The sequence below is a fragment of the Phyllobates terribilis genome, unplaced genomic scaffold (assembly GCF_046119375.1).
Source record: "Phyllobates terribilis strain yellow unplaced genomic scaffold, ASM4611937v1 Scaffold_5__5_contigs__length_657084704, whole genome shotgun sequence".
NCBI classification, from domain to species: domain Eukaryota; kingdom Metazoa; phylum Chordata; class Amphibia; order Anura; family Dendrobatidae; genus Phyllobates; species Phyllobates terribilis.
This window is the reverse complement of record NW_027362765.1, coordinates 535,795,366-535,814,519: the sequence shown is the minus strand read 5'-3', so window position 1 is coordinate 535,814,519 and position 19,154 is coordinate 535,795,366. Positions and strand designations below refer to the sequence as shown.

Genomic DNA, 19,154 nt, shown 5'->3' with positions numbered 1-19,154 from the left:
GCACTTTGGAAATTCAATTTAACTTGGTAAAGTTTGTTGCTAACACCTCCATCTGTTGTCTTACATTCCGTGAAATCAAATTGTTTTTTTTTTTCTTTTTTGCTCTCTTCTTCCACTGCAATAAAAAAAAAGAAATACTATGTAAATATGTATATGTAAACCCTGGAAAGGGTTGTATTATCAGATTAATTAAGCCTTTTTGCCAGAAGTGTTGGTGCACATTTAGGACAGCTTAAGGACATGTTCAGTATTTGGTCCGTATTTTCCATCAGTATCTGTAAGCCAAAACCAGGAGTGGGTGATAAATACAGAAGTGGTGACGTGTTTCTATTATACTTTTCCGCTGATTGTTCCTCTCCTGGTTTTGGCTTACAAATACTGATGTAAAACACTGACCAAATACTGAACGTGTGAACGTGGCCTTACACGTTCACGGCCTGACTACAGAATATGTAGTGAAGCCACATTTATCCCAGAGACTTTTATTGTATGATGAATTTGGTGTATTTTAGACTTTTTCCTATAATTTTACACCTCCTTTTGGTTGTTTCAGTTCATGCCACTATATTGCAACAAAATGTTGGCATATTTTGCCACATTGTAAACCATACCCCTTTCCAATAAGCCTCTCCCTCTTGTTGAGTGAACTGCAAAAAAGTGACTAAAGCATGTAAAAAAATGTGGCACAAAACATGTATGCCAGATTGCATCTGGATTTGTCACGGCACCTAGATCATTTCCTAAAACGGAATAAAATTTCCTTGTGATTTTTGGATTGTCGGTGCTACTGTGATCAGAGGGAGAATGGGAGACTACATGGGCGTTATTGGTCCATCTGTTCAGGACCTATGTGTTGTCTCTGTGTGGGATTATTTTTGGTGGGTACACCAATCTACTTCCATATTTGCATATGGGTGCTAGCTGTAGATTTGATAAAATCATTGTATCAGCAGGAGATTATCATTAGAGGACTAGTGAACATGCTGCCAGGTAGTCAAGTATATTCATAAGCTATGTATAACCCCGCCCCCACCATTGATTGGCAGCTTTTTGCCTATGCACAGTGTACACAGAGCTGCCAATCAGTAGTGTGGGCGGGGTTATAAAGAGCTCCGCATTTAGAGCACTGCTAGATCTGCAGCTAAGAAAACAGTAATTCTATCAAAATGATATCAAGCAGCCCAGTAAGTGACACATCCCTGGAATCGGGGTCTCTGCCCCTACGTCATACTGCTCTCAGATGGTGTAGAAAAAACCTAGTAACAGAGTCCCTTTTAACCCCTTTACAATCCAAGGTGGTTTGCACATTAATAACCAGGCAAATTTTTACAATTCTGACCAGTGTCACTTTGAGGTAATTACTCTGGAACGCTTCAACGGATCTCCCTGATTCTGAGATTGTTTTTTCGTGACATATTGTACTTCATGATTGTGGTAAAATTTCTTCAATATCACTTGGTGTTTATTTGTGAAAAAAATGAAAATTTGGCAATTTTCAAAATTTGAATTTTTATGCCCTTAAATCAGAGAGATATGTCACACAAAACAGTTAATAAATAACATTTCCCACATGTCTACTTTACATCAGCACAATTTTGGAACCAAAATTTTTTTTATTAGGGAGTTATAAGGGTTAAAAGTTGACCAGCGATTTTCTCATTTTTCCAACAAAATTTACAAAACCATTTTTTTAGGGACCACATCACATTTGAAATGACTTTTAGGGATCTTTATGACAGAAAATACCCAAAAGTGACACCATTCTAAAAACTGCACCCCTCAAGGTGCTCAAAACCACATTCAATAATTTTATTAACCCTTCAGGTGCTTCACAGGAATCTTTGGAATGTGGAAGAAAAAAATTAACATTTTAACTTTTTTCACAATAATGTTACTTTAGACCCAATTTTTTTAATTTTCGCAGGGGTATAAGGAAAAAATGGACCCCAAAATTTGTTGTGCAATTTCCCCTGAGCACGCAAATACCCCATATGTGGGGAAAAAACACTGTTTAGGTGCACGGCAGGGTTCGGAAGGGAAGGAGCGCCATTTGACTTTTTGAATGTAAAATTTGCTTGAATAATTAGCGGACGCCATGTTGCGTTTGTGGAGCCCCTGATGTGCCTAAACAGTGAAACCCCCCCACAAGTGACATCATTTTGGAAACTAAACCCCTCAGGGAACGTATCTAGAGGTGTGGTGATCACCTTGAACCCCCAGGTACTTCACAGAAGTTTAGAACATTGAGCCGTAAAAATAAAATTTTCACATTTTTGCAACAAAAATGTTTTTCAGCCTCTAATTTTGCATTTTTATGAGGGTAACAGGAGAAATTGCACCATGCAATTTGCTGTGCAATTTCTCCTGAGCTTGCCGATACCCCATATGTGGGGGAAACCACTGTTTGGGTGCACGGCAGGGCTCGCAAGGGAAGGAGCGCCATTTGACTTTTTGAATGTAAAATTTGCTTGAATAATTAGCGGACGCCATGTTGCGTTTGGAGAGCCCCTGATGTGCCTAAACAGTGGAAACCCCCCACAAGTGACATCATTTTGGAAACTAGACCCCTCAGGGAACTTATCTAGATGTGTGGTGAGCACCCTGAATCACCAAGTGCTTTACAGAAGTTTATAACCTGGAGCCGTGAAAATAAAAAAATCAAACTTTTTCCACAAAAATGATGTTTTAGCCCCAATTTTTTATTTTCACAAGGGTAAGAGGAGAACCCAAAAACTTTTGTGCAATTTCTCCTGAGTACGCAAATACACTGTTTGGGCGCACGGCAGTGTTCAGAAGGAAAGGAGCACTGTGTGACTTTTTGAACACAAAATTGGCTGGAATTGAGAGCAGACACCATGTCGCATTTGGGGAGCCCCTGATGTGCCTAAACAGTGGAAACCCCCCACAAGTGACCCCATTTGGAAACTACACCACTCAAGGATTTTATCAAGTGGTATAGTGAACATTTTGAACCCAGAGGTACGACACAGAATTTGATAACATTAGGTCATCATATTGAATAAGTTGTTATTAGTCTTGAGTGTAAGTGCTCGATATTTGAGTTTGCATCGGGTACTCAGGTATGCACCATGTATCGCGCGTGCTCGAGTGACATGCTCGAGTCCCCGTCCGCATGTTTCACGGTTATTAGACACTCAAAAAAAACATGCGGGCGATTGCTCGTGCATGGCAGGCAATCCCCGCGAGTTTTTTTTGGCCGCAAAGTAAATGGGGCGGAGACTCGAGCACCCGCATACCCGATGCAAACTCAAGTAGCGAGCACTTGCGCTCCACACTAGTTGCCATATCGTCATCTTTTTTTTTTTTTACTTTTGAAAAAAAAACCAACCCTAACCCTAGAGTTTATTTTTTACGCCGTTCTTTGTGCGGTATAAGTGATTAGACCGCTTTATTCTTCGGGTCGGTGCAATTACAGCGATACCAGAATCATATCGGGTTTTTATGATTGACAGCTGTCACACACTAAGACGCATTTTTTTTGCAAAATCTAGTTTTTGCATCGCCATATTTTGAGAGCTATAATTTTTCCATATTTTGGCCGACAGTCATGTGATGGCTTGTTTTTTACGGGATGAGTTGACGTTTTTATTGGTACCATTTTCGGGCACGTGACATTTTTTGATCGCTTTCTATTCTGATTTTTGGGAGGCAGAATAAACAAAAACTAACAATTCAGGAATTGTTTTTTTTTTTTTCAATTTTTTTATGCCGTTCCACTTGTGGTAAAATTGATAAGGCAGCTTTATTCTTGAGGTCAGTATGTTTACAGCGGTACCACATTTATATCGTTTTTCTATGTTTTGCCGCTTTTACACAATAAAAACTATTTTATAGAAAAAAATATTTTTTTTTGCATCGCTTTATTCTGAGAGAGAACGTTTTTATTTTTCGGCTGATGGAGCTGTATGGCGGCTTGTTTTTTGCAGGACAAGATGACGTTTTCAGCGGTACCATTTTTATTTATATTCGTCTTTTTGATCGCGTGTTATTCCATTTTTTGTTTGGTATGATGATAAAGCATTGTTTTTTGCTTCTCTCTTTTTTTTTTTTTTTAGTGTTCACTAAAAGGGTTAACTAGTGGGACCGTTTTATAGGTCAGGTCATTCTGGACGCAGCGATACCAAATATGTGTACTTTTTTTTTTTTTTTCATAATATTTATTGATGGGTACATTATATTTTTATTTTTGGTGGATTCTTTTTTTTATTTTATTATATTTTTACCATTTATTTTTTTTTTTTTTCATTTTTTAACACTTTTTTTACTTTTATACTTTGTCCCACTATGGGACTTTCAGCTTTTTTTTTTTACTCTGACCGCCTGTTTAGCATAGGGATGGAGCACCATCCCTGTGCTATACAGGTTGTCAGCACTGCAGATGCAGAAGATACTTTGGTCATGCACTGCGCATGACCAAAGTATCTTCCTGCTGTCTGGTGAATCGGATGTTGTCATGATGTCATGACGACATCAGGTCGTCATGGCAACATCCCAGCACATAGTACCGGGTGTCAGCTGTGACAATCCGCTGACACCCGGTGGCGATCGCGCCCGCACAGCCTGTGTGCGGGCGAAATCAACAGGGAGTACTAATACGTACCTGGCTCTTAAAGCCCAGGGTGCAGGTACGTATTGGTACGCCCTGGGCTTTTAATGTGTTAAATTTGGTTTGATAAAAGTAATACACATCACTCTGGGACATATAGTGTGATAGTTGAAAAAAAATCATTTACAAACATTTTCTACCTGTGGAAGGAATATGAGAACGATGCAAACTATATGACTTGTATGTCAAAGTAGAGTCTCTATTAGCACACTCCTAAATCAGACCCCTCACTCCTCCTCCGACTCATTGCACAGGTCTTGTGTCAAGCTGTAACACCATCTTTGCTGGTCTTGATTCAAGTGTCAATGTGATAAATGGTCCATCTGGCCAATGTCTTGGCTTTTCTTGATAATGCTGACTTGTATTTCTCTTCCTTTCAGGCTTTACTGAACACTCAGAGCAAGCTGCGAACCCTGGTACCGAATTTCACTTTCAACTTGGGTTTTTCTGGGAAGTTCTACCACACAGGTACGGTAACGTCTCACCACAGCTCTGATTAAAGCCGTCCCAAACTCACTGCCAGTGTTATTGTAATGGTGTGTTTTATATCCAAGCGAAGTAGTAAAACTAGCTTTAATGCATCCAAACGTCTGTGGGAAAAGTTAATAAACTTCTGCACTTTTACAAGTGAGCGCAGTATGGAAATATTCAGAGAGCAGCAGAACCATCGAAATCTGTCCTGTTCCCTTACTTCATCCCCATAATGACCTATACAGACTGGCATGTACCTTGTAATGTGTACGCTCTCGTATAGGTGTCAGTACTTCCCCTGTAGCCAGAAATCACACGATCAGGCAGCATATAGCACATTCTGCAAAAATTTTGAGTCAATAAAAGGGATATTCTATATATATACATACACACTGCTCAAAAAAATAAAGGGAACACTCAAATAACACATCCTAGATCTGAATGAATGAAATATTCTCATTGAATACTTTGTTCTGTACAAAGTTGAATGTGCTGACAACAAAATCACACAAAAATCATCACTGGAAATCAAATTTGTTAACCAATGGAGGCCTGGATTTGGAGTCATCCCCAAAATTAAAGTGGAAAAACACACTACAGGCTGATCCAACTTTGATGTAATGTCCTTAAAACAAGTCAAAATGAGGCTCAGTATTGTGTGTGGCCTCCACGTGCCTGTATGACCTCCCTACAACGCCTGGGCATGCTCCTGATGAGGTTGGGGATGGTCTCCTGTGGGATCTCCTTCCAGACCTGGACTAAAGCATCCGCCAACTCCTGGACAGTCTGTGGTGCAACGTGACGTTGGTGGATGGAGCGAGACATGATGTCCCAGATATGCTCAATCGGATTCAGGTCTGGGGAACGGGCGGGCCAGTCCATAGCTTCAATGCCTTCATCTTGCAGGAACTGCTGACACACTCCAGCCACATGAGGTCTGGCATTGTCCTGCATTAGGAGGAACCCAGGGCCAACCGCACCAGCATATGGTCTCACAAGGGGTCTGAGGATCTCATCTCGGTGCCTAATGGCAGTCAGGCTACCTCTGGTGAGCACATGGAGGGCTGTGCGGCCCTCCAAAGAAATGCCACCCCACACCATTACTGACCCACTGCCAAACCGTGCTGAAGGATGTTGCAGGCAGCAGATCGCTCTCCACGGCGTCTCCAGACTCTGTCACGTCTGTCATATGTGCTCAGTGTGAACCTGCTTTGATCTGTGAAGAGCACAGGGCGCCAGTGGCGACTTTGCCAATCCTGGTATTCTGTGGCAAATGCCAAGCGTCCTGCATGATGTTGGGCTGTGAGCACAACCCCCATCTGTGGACGTTGGGCCCTCATACCACCCTCATGGAGTTGGTTTCTAACCGTTTGTGCAGACACATGCACATTTGTGGCCTGCTGGAGGTCATTTTGCAGGGCTCTGGCAGTGCTGCTCCTGTTCCTCCTTGTTCAAAGGCAGAGGTAGCGGTCCTGCTGCTGGGTTGTTGCCCTCCTACGGCCCCCTCCACGTCTCCTGGTGTACTGGCCTGTCTCTTGGTAGTGCCTCCAGCCTCTGGACGCTACGCTGAAAGACACAGCAAACCTTCTTGCCACAGCTCGCATTGATGTGCCATCCTGGATGAGCTGCACTACCTGAGCAACTTCTGTGGGTTATAGAGTCCGTCTTATGCTACCACGAGTGTGAAAGCACAACCAACATTCAAAAGTGACCAAAACATCAGCCAGAAAGCATTGATACTGAGATGTGGTCTGTGGTCCCCACCTGCAGAACCACTCCTTTATTGAGTGTGTCTTGATAATTGCCAATAATTTCCATCTATTGTCTATTCCATTTGCACAACAGCATGTGAAATTGATTGTCAATCAGTGTTGCTTCCTAAGTGAACAGTTTGATTCACTTCGAGTTATATTCTGTTGTTTAAGTGTTCCCTTTATTTTTTTGAGCAGTGTATATATATCAGATATGCTTTACTGCAGCCACATGGGCCATAGACTAAAAATGGTCTGGAGGATCCTTTTGAATGACTGCAAGTAGATATGTTAGAAACCGCTGAGAATTAAAAATTGTATAAATTTGCATTATGGCACCATAAATAATGGATAGCCCTTACATAGTGGGATGTCAGCTTCTGGCTCCTGAGCTCCATCATCCTGAGCAATTGGTGGCCCCTCAGGTCCCAGTTCCCAACACCCCTTCCGACCTGCAGGGCAATTAGGGGTTTACAATAAACATAAAAAAGAATCCAGAGTTTAGTTACACTTTCAAGAACTTTGTGACCTCTTTTCTTAGAACTGTGCATTTTGTTATTCCTCCTTTAAAATGTATGAATAAATTGACAACTGGGCTTGTTATTCCTCTTATCAATTGGGCATGCGCCCCATGGTAGGGTTGTCGAAAAATGTTAATTGGCTGTATGCTTGTACCGATATTCTAGTTTCACCCCTGCCTGACGTGTGGGTGAGGCTTTGCAGCACCGCAACTTGTGGATGTAATCTCAGGCAACTTTTTACATTTTCACAAGTATTTGGAAGCTAAAGCATAAATGAGAGATGTTTCCATGTTTTAGACCCACTCCAGCTCACAAATACTACTGTAAAATACTGCCAGATACCGCTGTCTGATCTTTGGACAGTGTCAGGGTGAAGGCCACATACCCCACTGTCAGAGTGGGGTCAAACTGATGGGCAAAATTTTACACGGATTGCTACAGTTCTGCAATACAGATTTCGGGTATGCCGCTTGTATGGTTGAGGCATGTTGAAACAACGTTCTTGACCTGCTGAGCTGAACTGCCTTAAGAAATGTCAGAAGGAAAAACCGAGATGGACACAAGGTGGAGTCCTATATTATTTTAGGGACTTGCAAGTATTTCTTAACAGAATTTTCCCTAAGCACGTATTTGGCTCAAGGCAGGGATAATATCAGAAGCCAATAATCTTTCATTGATGCCTTTTCTCGTTTTATATTTCTGCCACTAAGGGTATATTCACATGTACTGTTTTTACGTAGTGATTTACTTGTGGAATAAATTCAGTGTTTTACAGTAGCATCAAAAATAGATTCAATTTCTGAAATCTCATTCACACGAGCGGAGATGCTTTAAAAAAAAAATACAAGTAGAAATGCAGCAAAAAAAGCATAAAATAACAGCGTTTTTTAGTGCCGAAATATCTGCTGCAAATACTCAACATGTGAATATACCCAAAGACAGAATGTGATGTTGATTGTGTCCTCTGTAGAGCTGTCTATTGTAGAATGTACCGGCCTCCCGGTGACACTTCACTGTGCTGTCCTGTCTCTCCAGGCACTGATGAGGAAGACGAGGGGGATGACATGCTCCTCATGCACAGGAAGGAGTTCTGGTGGTTCCCTCATATGTGGAGCCATATGCAGCCTCACTTGTTCCATAACGTCACCGTCCTCGCAGAGCAGATGAGACTCAACAAGCAGTTTGCCCTGGTAATGACCCGCTCGCTCTTCCTGTTTTAAATCCCGATGAAAGCTTTTATTACCTGCAGGTTTCAGAGAAGGATCTACATTCTGTGGAGCATCAATCCCGTAAGCACCGATTGCTAAGGACTGTGACTATCGATGCCATGTTGAAAGCTGGATTTTACATATGTAGTAACTAAAAAGAAACAGATCCAAGTGACCTATATTAAGACCTTGTTTGTGGATTTTTTTTTTCTTTTCTTTTGCCTTTTTAAACCAGATACAGCAGAGCAGCTGAGCGGTGGCAAACCTGTGACTCCTTTTATCTAGGCTGGTCAGACGCCCTGTCTTGGCTTTATGCAGAAAGCATTTCACAGCTCATCTGTGATCTTAGGCTTTTTTGAAAATTGTGTCAAGATTTAAAGCAGGAAAACACTCCTGTGCTTAGGTTTTATAGCCTGGGACCATTTGATCTCTACTCGTGAGCTATAGCCGACTCTATAACAGAAGGTTGTGATTGTAACTCATGTGGATCAAGCAATCGTGTCATGTAGTTTTCAATTCCCAATCAACCAACCCCGGTCTGAATAACCTGCTGGACATAATTTACAGAACGGCTTTCAGGCCATAGTTTAATATATCCACTTCTATTTCTGTGCTGTTTCAACATGTTCTTTTTTTTTACCAGTGATCTGTGTAGTGCGTCAAGCTTGCACTGCAAAAATGGTGTTTTTTTCCCAGTTCTGCCGAGTTACTAGAAGCACGTAGTGCCTTTCACTTTCCTGCTAATATCATAGGAACTTAATGAAAATCCATACATCTAAGAGCTGGTATTGCACACGAGTCCTCTCTTACCCCCTGTGGTAACGTGGTAGTCTGCAGTCTTGAGGGTGCTTTCCACTTACAGAAACTATCTGATTTAAATGAGGATTATGAAGTTCATTTATCAAGCACTTTAAGAAAATGAAAAGTGTATTCATTAGTTTTAGTCATGCTAATTCTTGGGTTGCTATGGGAAACCGTGTACTCCATCTGGCGCGTTTCCTGAGGTTCTCGGAAATTAATTCCAAATGCATTCAAAATCAACAAAAAAGAAACTGCATTCAGATTAAATAGGGGTGGGGGACTCTTTTTTTTTTTTTTTTTTTTTCTTTTTGCCAAGGGCCCTTTGGATATCTATAACATAATTCATTGGCCATACAAAATTATCCTGCTATATTATATTCATTCTCCCCCTCGCTCCCTCTTCCCCTCGCTCCCTCTTCCCCTCGCTCCCTCTTCCCCTCGCTCCCTCTTCCCCTCGCTCCCTCTTCCCCTCGCTCCCTCTTCCCCTCGCTCCCTCTTCCCCTCGCTCCCTCTTCCCCTCGCTCCCTCTTCCCCTCGCTCCCTCGCTCCCTCTTCCCCTCGCTCCCTCTTCCCCTCGCTCCCTCTTCCCCTCGCTCCCTCTTCCCCTCGCTCCCTCTTCCCCTCGCTCCCTCGCTCCCTCTTCCCCTCGCTCCCTCTTCCCCTCGCTCCCTCTTCCCCTCGCTCCCTCTTCCCCTCGCTCCCTCTTCCCCTCGCTCCCTCTTCCCCTCGCTCCCTCTTCCCCTCGCTCCCTCTCCCTCACTCCCTCTCCTCCTCTTCCCCTCCCTCCCTCTCCCTCTCCCCTCTCCCTCTCCTCCTCTTCCCCTCCCTCTCCCCCCCCCCCACCCCCCCCTCCCTTCCTTCCCCCCCTCCCCCCTCCCTCCCTCTCTCCCTCCCTCTCTCCCTCCCTCCCTCCCTCTCTCCCTCCCTCCCTCCCTCTCTCCCTCCCTCTCTCCCTCCCTCTCTCCCTGCCTCCCTCTCTCCCCCCTCTCCCCTCCCTCCCTCCCTCCCCTCTCCCCTCCCTCCCTCCCTCCCTCCCCTCTCCCCTCCCTCCCTCCCCTCTCCCCTCCCTCCCTCCCTCTCTCCCTCCCTCCCTCTCTCCCTCCCTCCCTCTCTCCCTCCCTCCCTCTCTCCCTCCCTCCCTCTCTGCCTCCCTCCCTCCCTCTCTGCCTCCCTCCCTCTCTGCCTCCCTCCCTCTCTGCCTCCCTCCCTCTCTGCCTCCCTCCCTCTCTGCCTCCCTCCCTCTCTGCCTCCCTCCCTCTCTGCCTCCCTCCCTCTCTGCCTCCCTCCCTCTCTGCCTCCCTCCCTCTCTGCCTCCCTCCCTCTCTGCCTCCCTCCCTCCCTCCCTCCCTCTCTCCCTCCCTCCCTCCCTCCCTCTCTCCCTCCCTCCCTCTCTCCCTCCCTCTCTCCCTGCCTCCCTCTCTCCCCTCTCTCCCCTCTCCCCTCCCTCCCCTCTCCCCTCCCTCCCTCCCTCTCTCCCTCCCTCCCTCTCTGCCTCCCTCCCTCCCTCTCTGCCTCCCTCCCTCTCTGCCTCCCTCCCTCTCTGCCTCCCTCCCTCCCTCTCTCTCTCTCCCTCCCTCTCTCTCTCTCCCTCCCTCTCTCTCTCTCCCTCCCTCTCTCTCTCTCCCTCCCTCTCTCTCTCTCCCTCCCTCTCTCTCTCTCCCTCCCTCTCTCTCTCTCCCTCCCTCTCTCTCTCTCCCTCCCTCTCTCTCTCTCCCTCCCTTTCTCTCTCTCCCTCCCTCTCTCTCTCTCCCTCCCTCTCTCCCTCCCTCTCTCTCTCTCCCTCCCTTTCTCTCTCTCCCTCCCTCTCTCTCTCTCCCTCCCTCTCTCTCTCTCTCTCTCTCTCTCCCTCCCTCCCTCTCTCCCTCCCCAAAATAGAGATGTTTATTCTCGAAAAACTTTTATTTTTAAATGCCTCTAAAAAAGCTGTGTGTGAATATATCCTAAATCTAATTACAGGCACTAGCGCAGTGTAGGGAATGTATACTGCTTCCCCCCAACTCCACATGGCAGTGATCTTTTCTGTCTGATGTGTCTTCCCCAATCTGCAGATCATTGATTGCAGATGATGTGGCTAAATTTTAAGGGCTTCTCCTCTTTCAGAAAAACTTTTTTCCTTCCAGCTCAGTTTTTTTTTTGTTTTGTTTTTAAACTGCAATTTACTTGCCCTCCCTGGGTTCAGCTGTTTGTGTACAACAGGGACATCACGGTGACAGCTCTGCAGCCAATCACTGAGCTCAGAAGCTTGTGCTGTCCACATTGGCAGAGCCACGGAGCCGAGTGTTTGGCTGCAGCGCTGTCAATGTGACGTCTCAGCTGTAGCCTGTTCACAATCACCAGAGCTGCTCTCTGTCAAGGGAGGGAAAGTAAAGTACGTTTTTGTTGCTTGTTTTGTTTTTTGTTTATTTATTTGTTTTTTTTTTGCCATAACTTTTGCCTACTGGCTCAGTTCTTCTTTTTTCAGAAAGAGGACAACTCCTGTTACTGGTTACTTTTCTGTAGCAAAAATACTATGACTCTTTTCACACATTTTGAGGCATTTGAAAAAGATTTAGGTGTATTCTGCATCTAAAGCCTTATTAAATCTTCTGTTATTTCACATACCCCAATCACGTAATACAACAGATTTTGTGTATGGAAAACCCTGGATTAGATTTACTAAATGACAGTGGTACCAATCCTCAGGTGAACCCATTGGCATATCTGCGGCAGAAATCTGAGCGTCAGCCTTGAATTTCTGCTGCAAATCCTTTTTAAAAATACACATTGAATTTTCCTGTAACAAATCCTGAACATGTGAACAAAGTTCTTGTGTTTAATTCTGTACTTGTGCTACTATTTCCCATTAATACAAAGGCCCTTTTGAAAACAACTGCTCTAATTTGGGCCACAGATTCTTTACCAGGCTAAAGAACAAGAAGGAATAGGACCATTTCCAGAAGTCCAAGACGAGATCATATTCATTATGCACTGTAAGGACTTCAAAAGAAATGACTTCTTTTTATGAGACTCATTAATGCCTTCATTTATGGAGGCTGCAATGAGTCATTTAATAAAACTCTAATGCCAGGATAACTATATAGAAAAATCGCTGCCACCAAATGCAAAGAAAAAGTAGATTGTGGTGACTTTTGTAAGAATTACAACCTAATAAAAGCAATAACTAAAGGATAGAGATAATAAAATTACAACACTAGAACAAGAATCCTTTAGAGCACAATACGTGCCAGTATTAGAGGTGGCCTTACCATCACCCTAAATACTTTATAATACAATGTGCACATGCAGCATTAAGAGTATACTGTTCTGGCCTAATGTATGAGGAGAAGAGGGAACTGGAAAATATAATTTTAATAGTAACTGGCACCATGGATTTGTGCTGCTCTGGTCTTAAAGCGAATCTGAAATAAAGAAAAGTACAGCAATACCTTTACATGGCCAGTCCATTCCTCCATTACTGAGAAATGTGTAGATCTGAAGCCTCTGTTACTGCAGCTTTATTACACCCTGCCTCTATGCTATGTAGCTTCAGACAAGCAGGAGGCGGGGAATAGAGCTGGAGTGACAGAGGCTGCAGATTTACCCTCATTTACATGTCAATTCAAACACTGATTTCTCAGTAGTGGAGGAACGGACTGGCCTTGTAAAGGGAATGTTGGACCGGTCTTTGAAAAACGAAATGTGCATATAAATTGTTTGGAGATTGAAATTCTGCTGATAGATTCCCTTTAAGGCCCCCATACAAATTGGACTGCTCTTTCCTTACTCCCATGTGCACAAGAACGCTTTCCATGCCAGAATCTTATGGAAGCTGCTTATTTTAACCCCAGCAAAAGGATCAGGCCCGGAAATTCAGCAGGTCAGATTCTTCTGTCCTCAGATTGTCAGGGGAGAGTTGGGAGACCCTCCTATGCATTTGACTGCTGGACAATATTGGCGGGTCTGGACGATTTCACTCTGTATTTGGGGCCTTTACTGACAATGCACTTGATTTTCAGTATCTCCAATCAACACTACTCCAACACAACTCTTAAAGTGGTGCCCAGAAAATGAGGGCAATACAAAGTCTGTTATACACTTGGTGTTAAAGTGTAACTGTAGTTTTGTAACCGTTTTTATATATTACAGTCTATGGGTCTATAAATTCACTGTGTACAGACCAAGAGGCTTACTATTGAGCCCAAAAAAAGAGCGCATGGACCCCATCTCCAAAAATCATACATTGATCTAATGCCTCTCGGCATTACAATTGAGCCCATTGACCACTCTGTGTGCGCATCAGGGGTCTGATGACCTGGACCCCACTGATCAGCAGCAGTATGTAGGGCCTGTAAGTAATATATAGCGGCAAAAAGAAAAAAGGCAACCAGCTTACATCCTCCATATAGTAGTAATGACCCTCGGTGCACGGACTGCTCCTCGTCAAGACATCCAACCAGATAGTGTTAATCCAAAAGATTGCTTTAGCTTCAGAGGGTTAAAATAATACTTGTTATTGATTATAATTAAAATTTCAGAATCAAAGTGAAAAAAATAGTAGGAAAAAAAACATGTTTCAAATGCAAATCAGCATCCTTAAGTGTTTAGTGCCACAATTCAGGATCCTTGTTTGTATTTGAAATAATTGAAATGTTTCTCTACTATTTTTTCACTTTGATTATGAAGTTTTAATTATATCAATAAAAAGTATCATGTTAACCCTCTGCAGCTAAAACAATCTTCTTGGATTAACATTACCTGTAATATAAAAAAAAAACTTTTTTCCTAATGATAGTTACACTTTAAATAGAGATACTAATTATGTCTCCGCTTTTATTTTTTTTTATTATCTTAAAATCCATTTGCCGTGGGATTGCTTGGTCATTGAATTCTTTAGGTGACCATCTAATACATGATTGAATCCCTCAGTGTGAGAGCTATGCTTTCAAGTGCTCTCTGCTCTTCTAGAGATCTATTCCCCACTACATTGTAGTGCTGAAGTATGATCAGATCTACAGCGTCCATCATAAAGTACTGATGAGCAATTAATAAAAAGCGCCACATATTGTACTGAATATGAAAAGTCATATATTACGTTGAGTATATACATTTCTAAGTAAATAAGACACAAGATTCAGGTTTTACTTCATTATGTATTGATTGCAATGTCGCTTTTTCCGCATTTCTATTTTTTGAGTAATGTTTGCTTGGCGACATTTTATATAAAATAATTAAATCTGGTTAATTTTATTATCACTTGCATGTATTATTGTCCTACCTGCTTTTTTCACCCTAAAAGGGTTTCCCCGAGTTTTAATATTGACCTATCCCTGGGAAGGGTCATTCGTATCAGATCGGTGAGGGTCGGACTCCTGGTTCCGCATATTGCCTAGTGGCCAAGAATGGTACTGCAGCTCTTCTATTCACTCGCCCATTGATTTGAAATTAATTACCTACCCTAAGGATAAGGCATCAATATTAAAGTCTGTGAAGAGGAAGAAAGGTGGCACACTTGTTAACAGCGTTGTTTCATACTGAGATAATATAGGTCATACAAAGCTTCCAGAAAGAAATTAATTCTGACAAAAAAGGGGCAGGAAGCTTGATGTGTGAAAAGGTATGTCCTGTGCCAGTGGCCTCGCTGCGCGTTCCCGGACTACTGATGTGGAACATCAATAAAGACAGACCTGGCCCCAGTGAGCCGTGACCACACATGTGAAATTTCATGTCTTACTGATATTAGTCGCTGCGGGACTGACAGAAGTGCTTGCATAAGGTAGCCTAGCACTTGCTTTGAATCCAAGCCTCCGTATAATAAAGGTCTGGTATGAGGCCGAGCTGGCAGCTTCTGTTTATTAGTTTGCACATTGGCAGCGCTCGTATTTGTAGAACGCTGTTGACCTTGAATGGCCTCTTTCGTGTAGTCGGTCCTTTCTTTGTCTCATTATAATAGTGAACATGAACTCAAAAATCCGCTAAGCAGGTCTGGCCTTACAGTGCTGCAAAGCATGGCGGCAGCTGTGAGGTCGTGCATCCTTTACTTCTACAGACTATGCAGGAACCACTAAACCTTATCTACTCCCCCAATTCCCCAAAAGTTTTAACGCTGTGTAAAATGTAAAGACATCAAGCCTTTTGTTGGTCATGTCTCAACTTTTTTGAGATGTGTTGCTGCCATCAATTTGCAAATAAGTGAAATGAATATTTTCAAATGAAATCGAAAATGTCTAGTGTTCATCTTCTGATCTGTTCTATGTTCTGTTCTGAATAAAATATGGCTATTAGAGATTTTCTAATCAATGCATTATTGTTTTCTTTACATTTTACTCTGTGTACCAACTTTTTTGCAATTGGAGTTGTATATAATATTCCCAAGTTTAATGTCAAAAATCCTATTTTTAAAAGGGTGGTCCAAAACTAACACATGATGACGTCAGTTTTCGAGGGACAGGGCTGGTCTCTGCTTTTTCTGCTCTGAGTTATCACCTTACAATGTGCACTGACAGCGCGCTCTTTTGCCGGGAAGTCACTTCCCATCTGAGCCGGTGAGGGAGCGCACTGTCACTGTGCATTAAAAAGAATATTGCACAGTGAAAAGATCCTACTGAGCGTATGTGGGAATTGACAACCATCAGTAGAGCAGTGACCAGCCCAGCCCTTGAAATAGAGGTCACTGATGTTTTGTTTCAGGCTGGAGGCATAGACTAGGACAGTAATGTCTCGTTTGAGTATCCCAGCATGCGTTGGGGATTCTCAAATTAAATGTCATCAAACAAGAAGTTGGTAAAATAAATAAAACAGTCAGAGAAAAGAGGGACCAGTAGGGATATAAGGTACATTAGAAAAGCTATTAGATTATTACATTAAATAGAGATTTAGGATAAAATCAGTGTCCGTTTCGAACCACCTTTTTAAACCTTGAACCCTCTTACATTTTAATTTTTCATACATCTGATTGAGGCAGTTGTTCCTTTTAATAATATTTTTGTGTTGTATATGTACGTTGGATTACTGGGGAGAAGATATTAAGTTGTATGGGATCCTGTTTAGTTGTTCTGTAATGTTTTTATTGTTTGTACAAGTCCCCTCTAAAATGTAAAGTGCAGAATATGTTGGCGCTATAGAAATAAAAATGATTATTATAGGTCTGTTCTATTTGAGATCTTTGACTGTTTAATTGTAGTGATCTGGTCCTTGTAACCAATTTAGTCTATTATTTCAGCTGCCTATATAGTGCCAACGCATTCCACAGCCATTTTTATAATTTGCCCAGTTCCTTTTCCCAGTTTCACTCCCTAATAGTTTGGGATGTGTAAATGTAGTGTAACAATTTGCTCTCCTACTGCACTTTTAGGAACATGGTATCCCCATAGATTTGGGATATGCAGTCGCACCTCATCATTCTGGAGTTTACCCAATACATAGCCAACTGTATGAAGCCTGGAAATCTGTATGGAACATCCAAGTCACCAGCACAGAAGAATATCCTCACCTGAGACCTGCCCGCTACCGGAGAGGGTTTGTCCACAACAACATCATGGTGAGAAATTCACATTTGTTGGCACCAGTGTATTTACAGTACGTTATCTTCACATAAAATACTGACTGCTTCTACTGCATAGGTATCCAGCTTGTTGAACAAGCATTAAATTAGGTTTCATGAGACACTTAGAGTAACCGTTGTTTTATTTTTTTCCCCATAAAGCAATAGTACATGTGAAAAAAATTAACTTTGTAATATATCTTATCGAAGAAATCCTGGACTCTTTCATTCTCAAGTCACAGGCAAAATCTGTCTTCAGTGAGTACACATTTCCCATTCCTGAGTTAGGAGATGACAGTTGGTGCTCATGAAGTTCTGTGGAGGTCTGTAACTGTAATCAGGAGAACTTGCAGCAGAATGTCTGACTGCCTCTAGCTCCTCCCTCCTCCATAGAATTTTAAAAGCACCAACTGCCCTCTCCCATCTCAGTAAGGAGTCTGTCTTCACAGAGTACATATTTTACTCATGAATTAAGAGTGAGTGATCAATTCAGGAGAAAGAAGCAGATTTCACTGATAAGCTAAAAAGTAGCTTATTTTCATACTATTGATTTAAGAAGTAAAAATTAAAAAAGGTTAGTCTGCAACTCCAAACATATCCTCGTGTTTTGAATTAATCATCCAAAAGTGTTTTAAAAATGAAAAAAAAAGCAAGCATTGAGAGTGAAATACACTGCACCTATTGCATTTTGGATATTTTTACATGTTTTCTGTTGAATGTACTTTTGTTTCAGTCATTGGTTTCTCCTTGTTTAATAGGCTTCAAAAATGTAACTAATAAGCTTTTCAATGTATCTTGTCTCTAGGTTTTACCCCGCCAGACGTGTGGACTTTTCACTCACACTATATTCTACAATGAGTATCCAGGAGGGTCGAAAGAGCTGGACAAGTCCATCCGTGGTGGTGAACTGTTCCTGACCGTCCTATTGAACCCGGTGAGAGCAAACGTGGATATAATTACATTACAGAATAAGTTTGACCCGGCTAAGAATGTGTATGTCCTAAAGAAAAGCTTCTAGAAAAATCCAAGCTTTTACTGAATTATTTATGCTGCAAAGTGGTGGTCTGCTTCACTGGATAGTTGTACTGTCACTCTGAAAATAGAGTTTATGGGTGCGTCACTAAAATTTGTGATCACGCTGGACTCTTTAGATCATCAAATGACTGTAAATCTCCTGAAATAATCAGTCTTGTTGTTAGGTTTTGTCACCAGTACTTAATCCCTAGGTAGATATATGTGTATTGGTGTACAGAGTTTACTGGCAGTGCTGACTTTCTTCAGGCTACTTCGTAAATCTCTTTACATTGCCTAAAACTCTTCATGATCCTCATAAAGTTATCCATTTTATTGTATGCTTCAACTCGTGAAGAACGGCTTCAGTAGATTGTAAATGATTTCTTGTATTTACTATTTGGTTTTGCTTTGTTTACACTTAATAACACTTTGCCCTCTAAACTTCGGACCCCCGTGATAAACCAAGGCAAAATGTAGCAAAGTGTTCTCTGCGCTATTCTCTCATTTTAATGAAGAGCTCCTAGCATTAATATATTACAGTTCTTAACAAGCGATGGTGGGGAGGCAGAGCAGGGCCCTGTGATGTGCAGGGGAGGGGGGAATATGGTAATTTAGCACAGAGGCAGTGATTTAGGGGAATAGTAAGCAGATAGGAGGGGTTTGCTTGGCGTCCTCCGGACGCCAAGCCTCTGGAGAACAGACTTTATAGAACCAGATTTCTCTGCAATCAGACCTCTGCTATGGGCCATACAGGTAAGTATAGATTTACTTTTCTATCACCTGTATGCCCATAGTAGAGGTCTGATATCGCCCAGGGGGGTGACACATTCCCTTTAAATGCAGTCCCAAACTTGCAAGGAACCTCCACCATGCTCCACTGTTGCTTGCAGACTTTTGACCTTTTTTCCTTGTCATACACATGAGTTTTTTGGCAACAATTCTTCCACAAAGACCACTTTTGACTAGACTTCTCCAAGCAAGTAGATGGGTATGTACCTGGTTCCCACTTGTTGCTGTCAGTCCTGAACTGATGACTCTGCTTGATGTCTTCTGATTTCAAAAAGGAGCAAGCATGATGTTCTTCGCTGACAACTTAGTCTGCGGTCCTCAAGATTGTCAATTTCTTGGTGATGCTTCAAAGCCGCTTGAACAGCTCATCTTGAAACTAATATCTGCTTTGAAATTTTTGCATGGGAGAGACCTCGCTGATGCAGTATAACCGCCTTGTGTCTTGTTGCTGTG

The 19,154-nt window shown here is 42.5% G+C and overlaps 1 protein-coding gene across 2 annotated transcripts in view; it reads left to right on the top strand.

Moving 5' to 3' along the window:
• NDST2 (N-deacetylase and N-sulfotransferase 2) overlaps window positions 1-19,154 on the top strand; it is a 149,198-nt gene that overhangs the window by 104,630 nt on the left and 25,414 nt on the right. For both annotated transcript variants that reach the window (XM_073685801.1, XM_073685800.1), the window contains exons 3-6: window positions 5,008-5,095; window positions 8,406-8,560; window positions 16,710-16,895; window positions 17,704-17,832. In XM_073685801.1, the coding sequence (XP_073541902.1) occupies window positions 5,008-5,095; window positions 8,406-8,560; window positions 16,710-16,895; window positions 17,704-17,832 (558 nt within the window). The remainder of the gene's footprint in view (window positions 1-5,007; window positions 5,096-8,405; window positions 8,561-16,709; window positions 16,896-17,703; window positions 17,833-19,154) is intronic.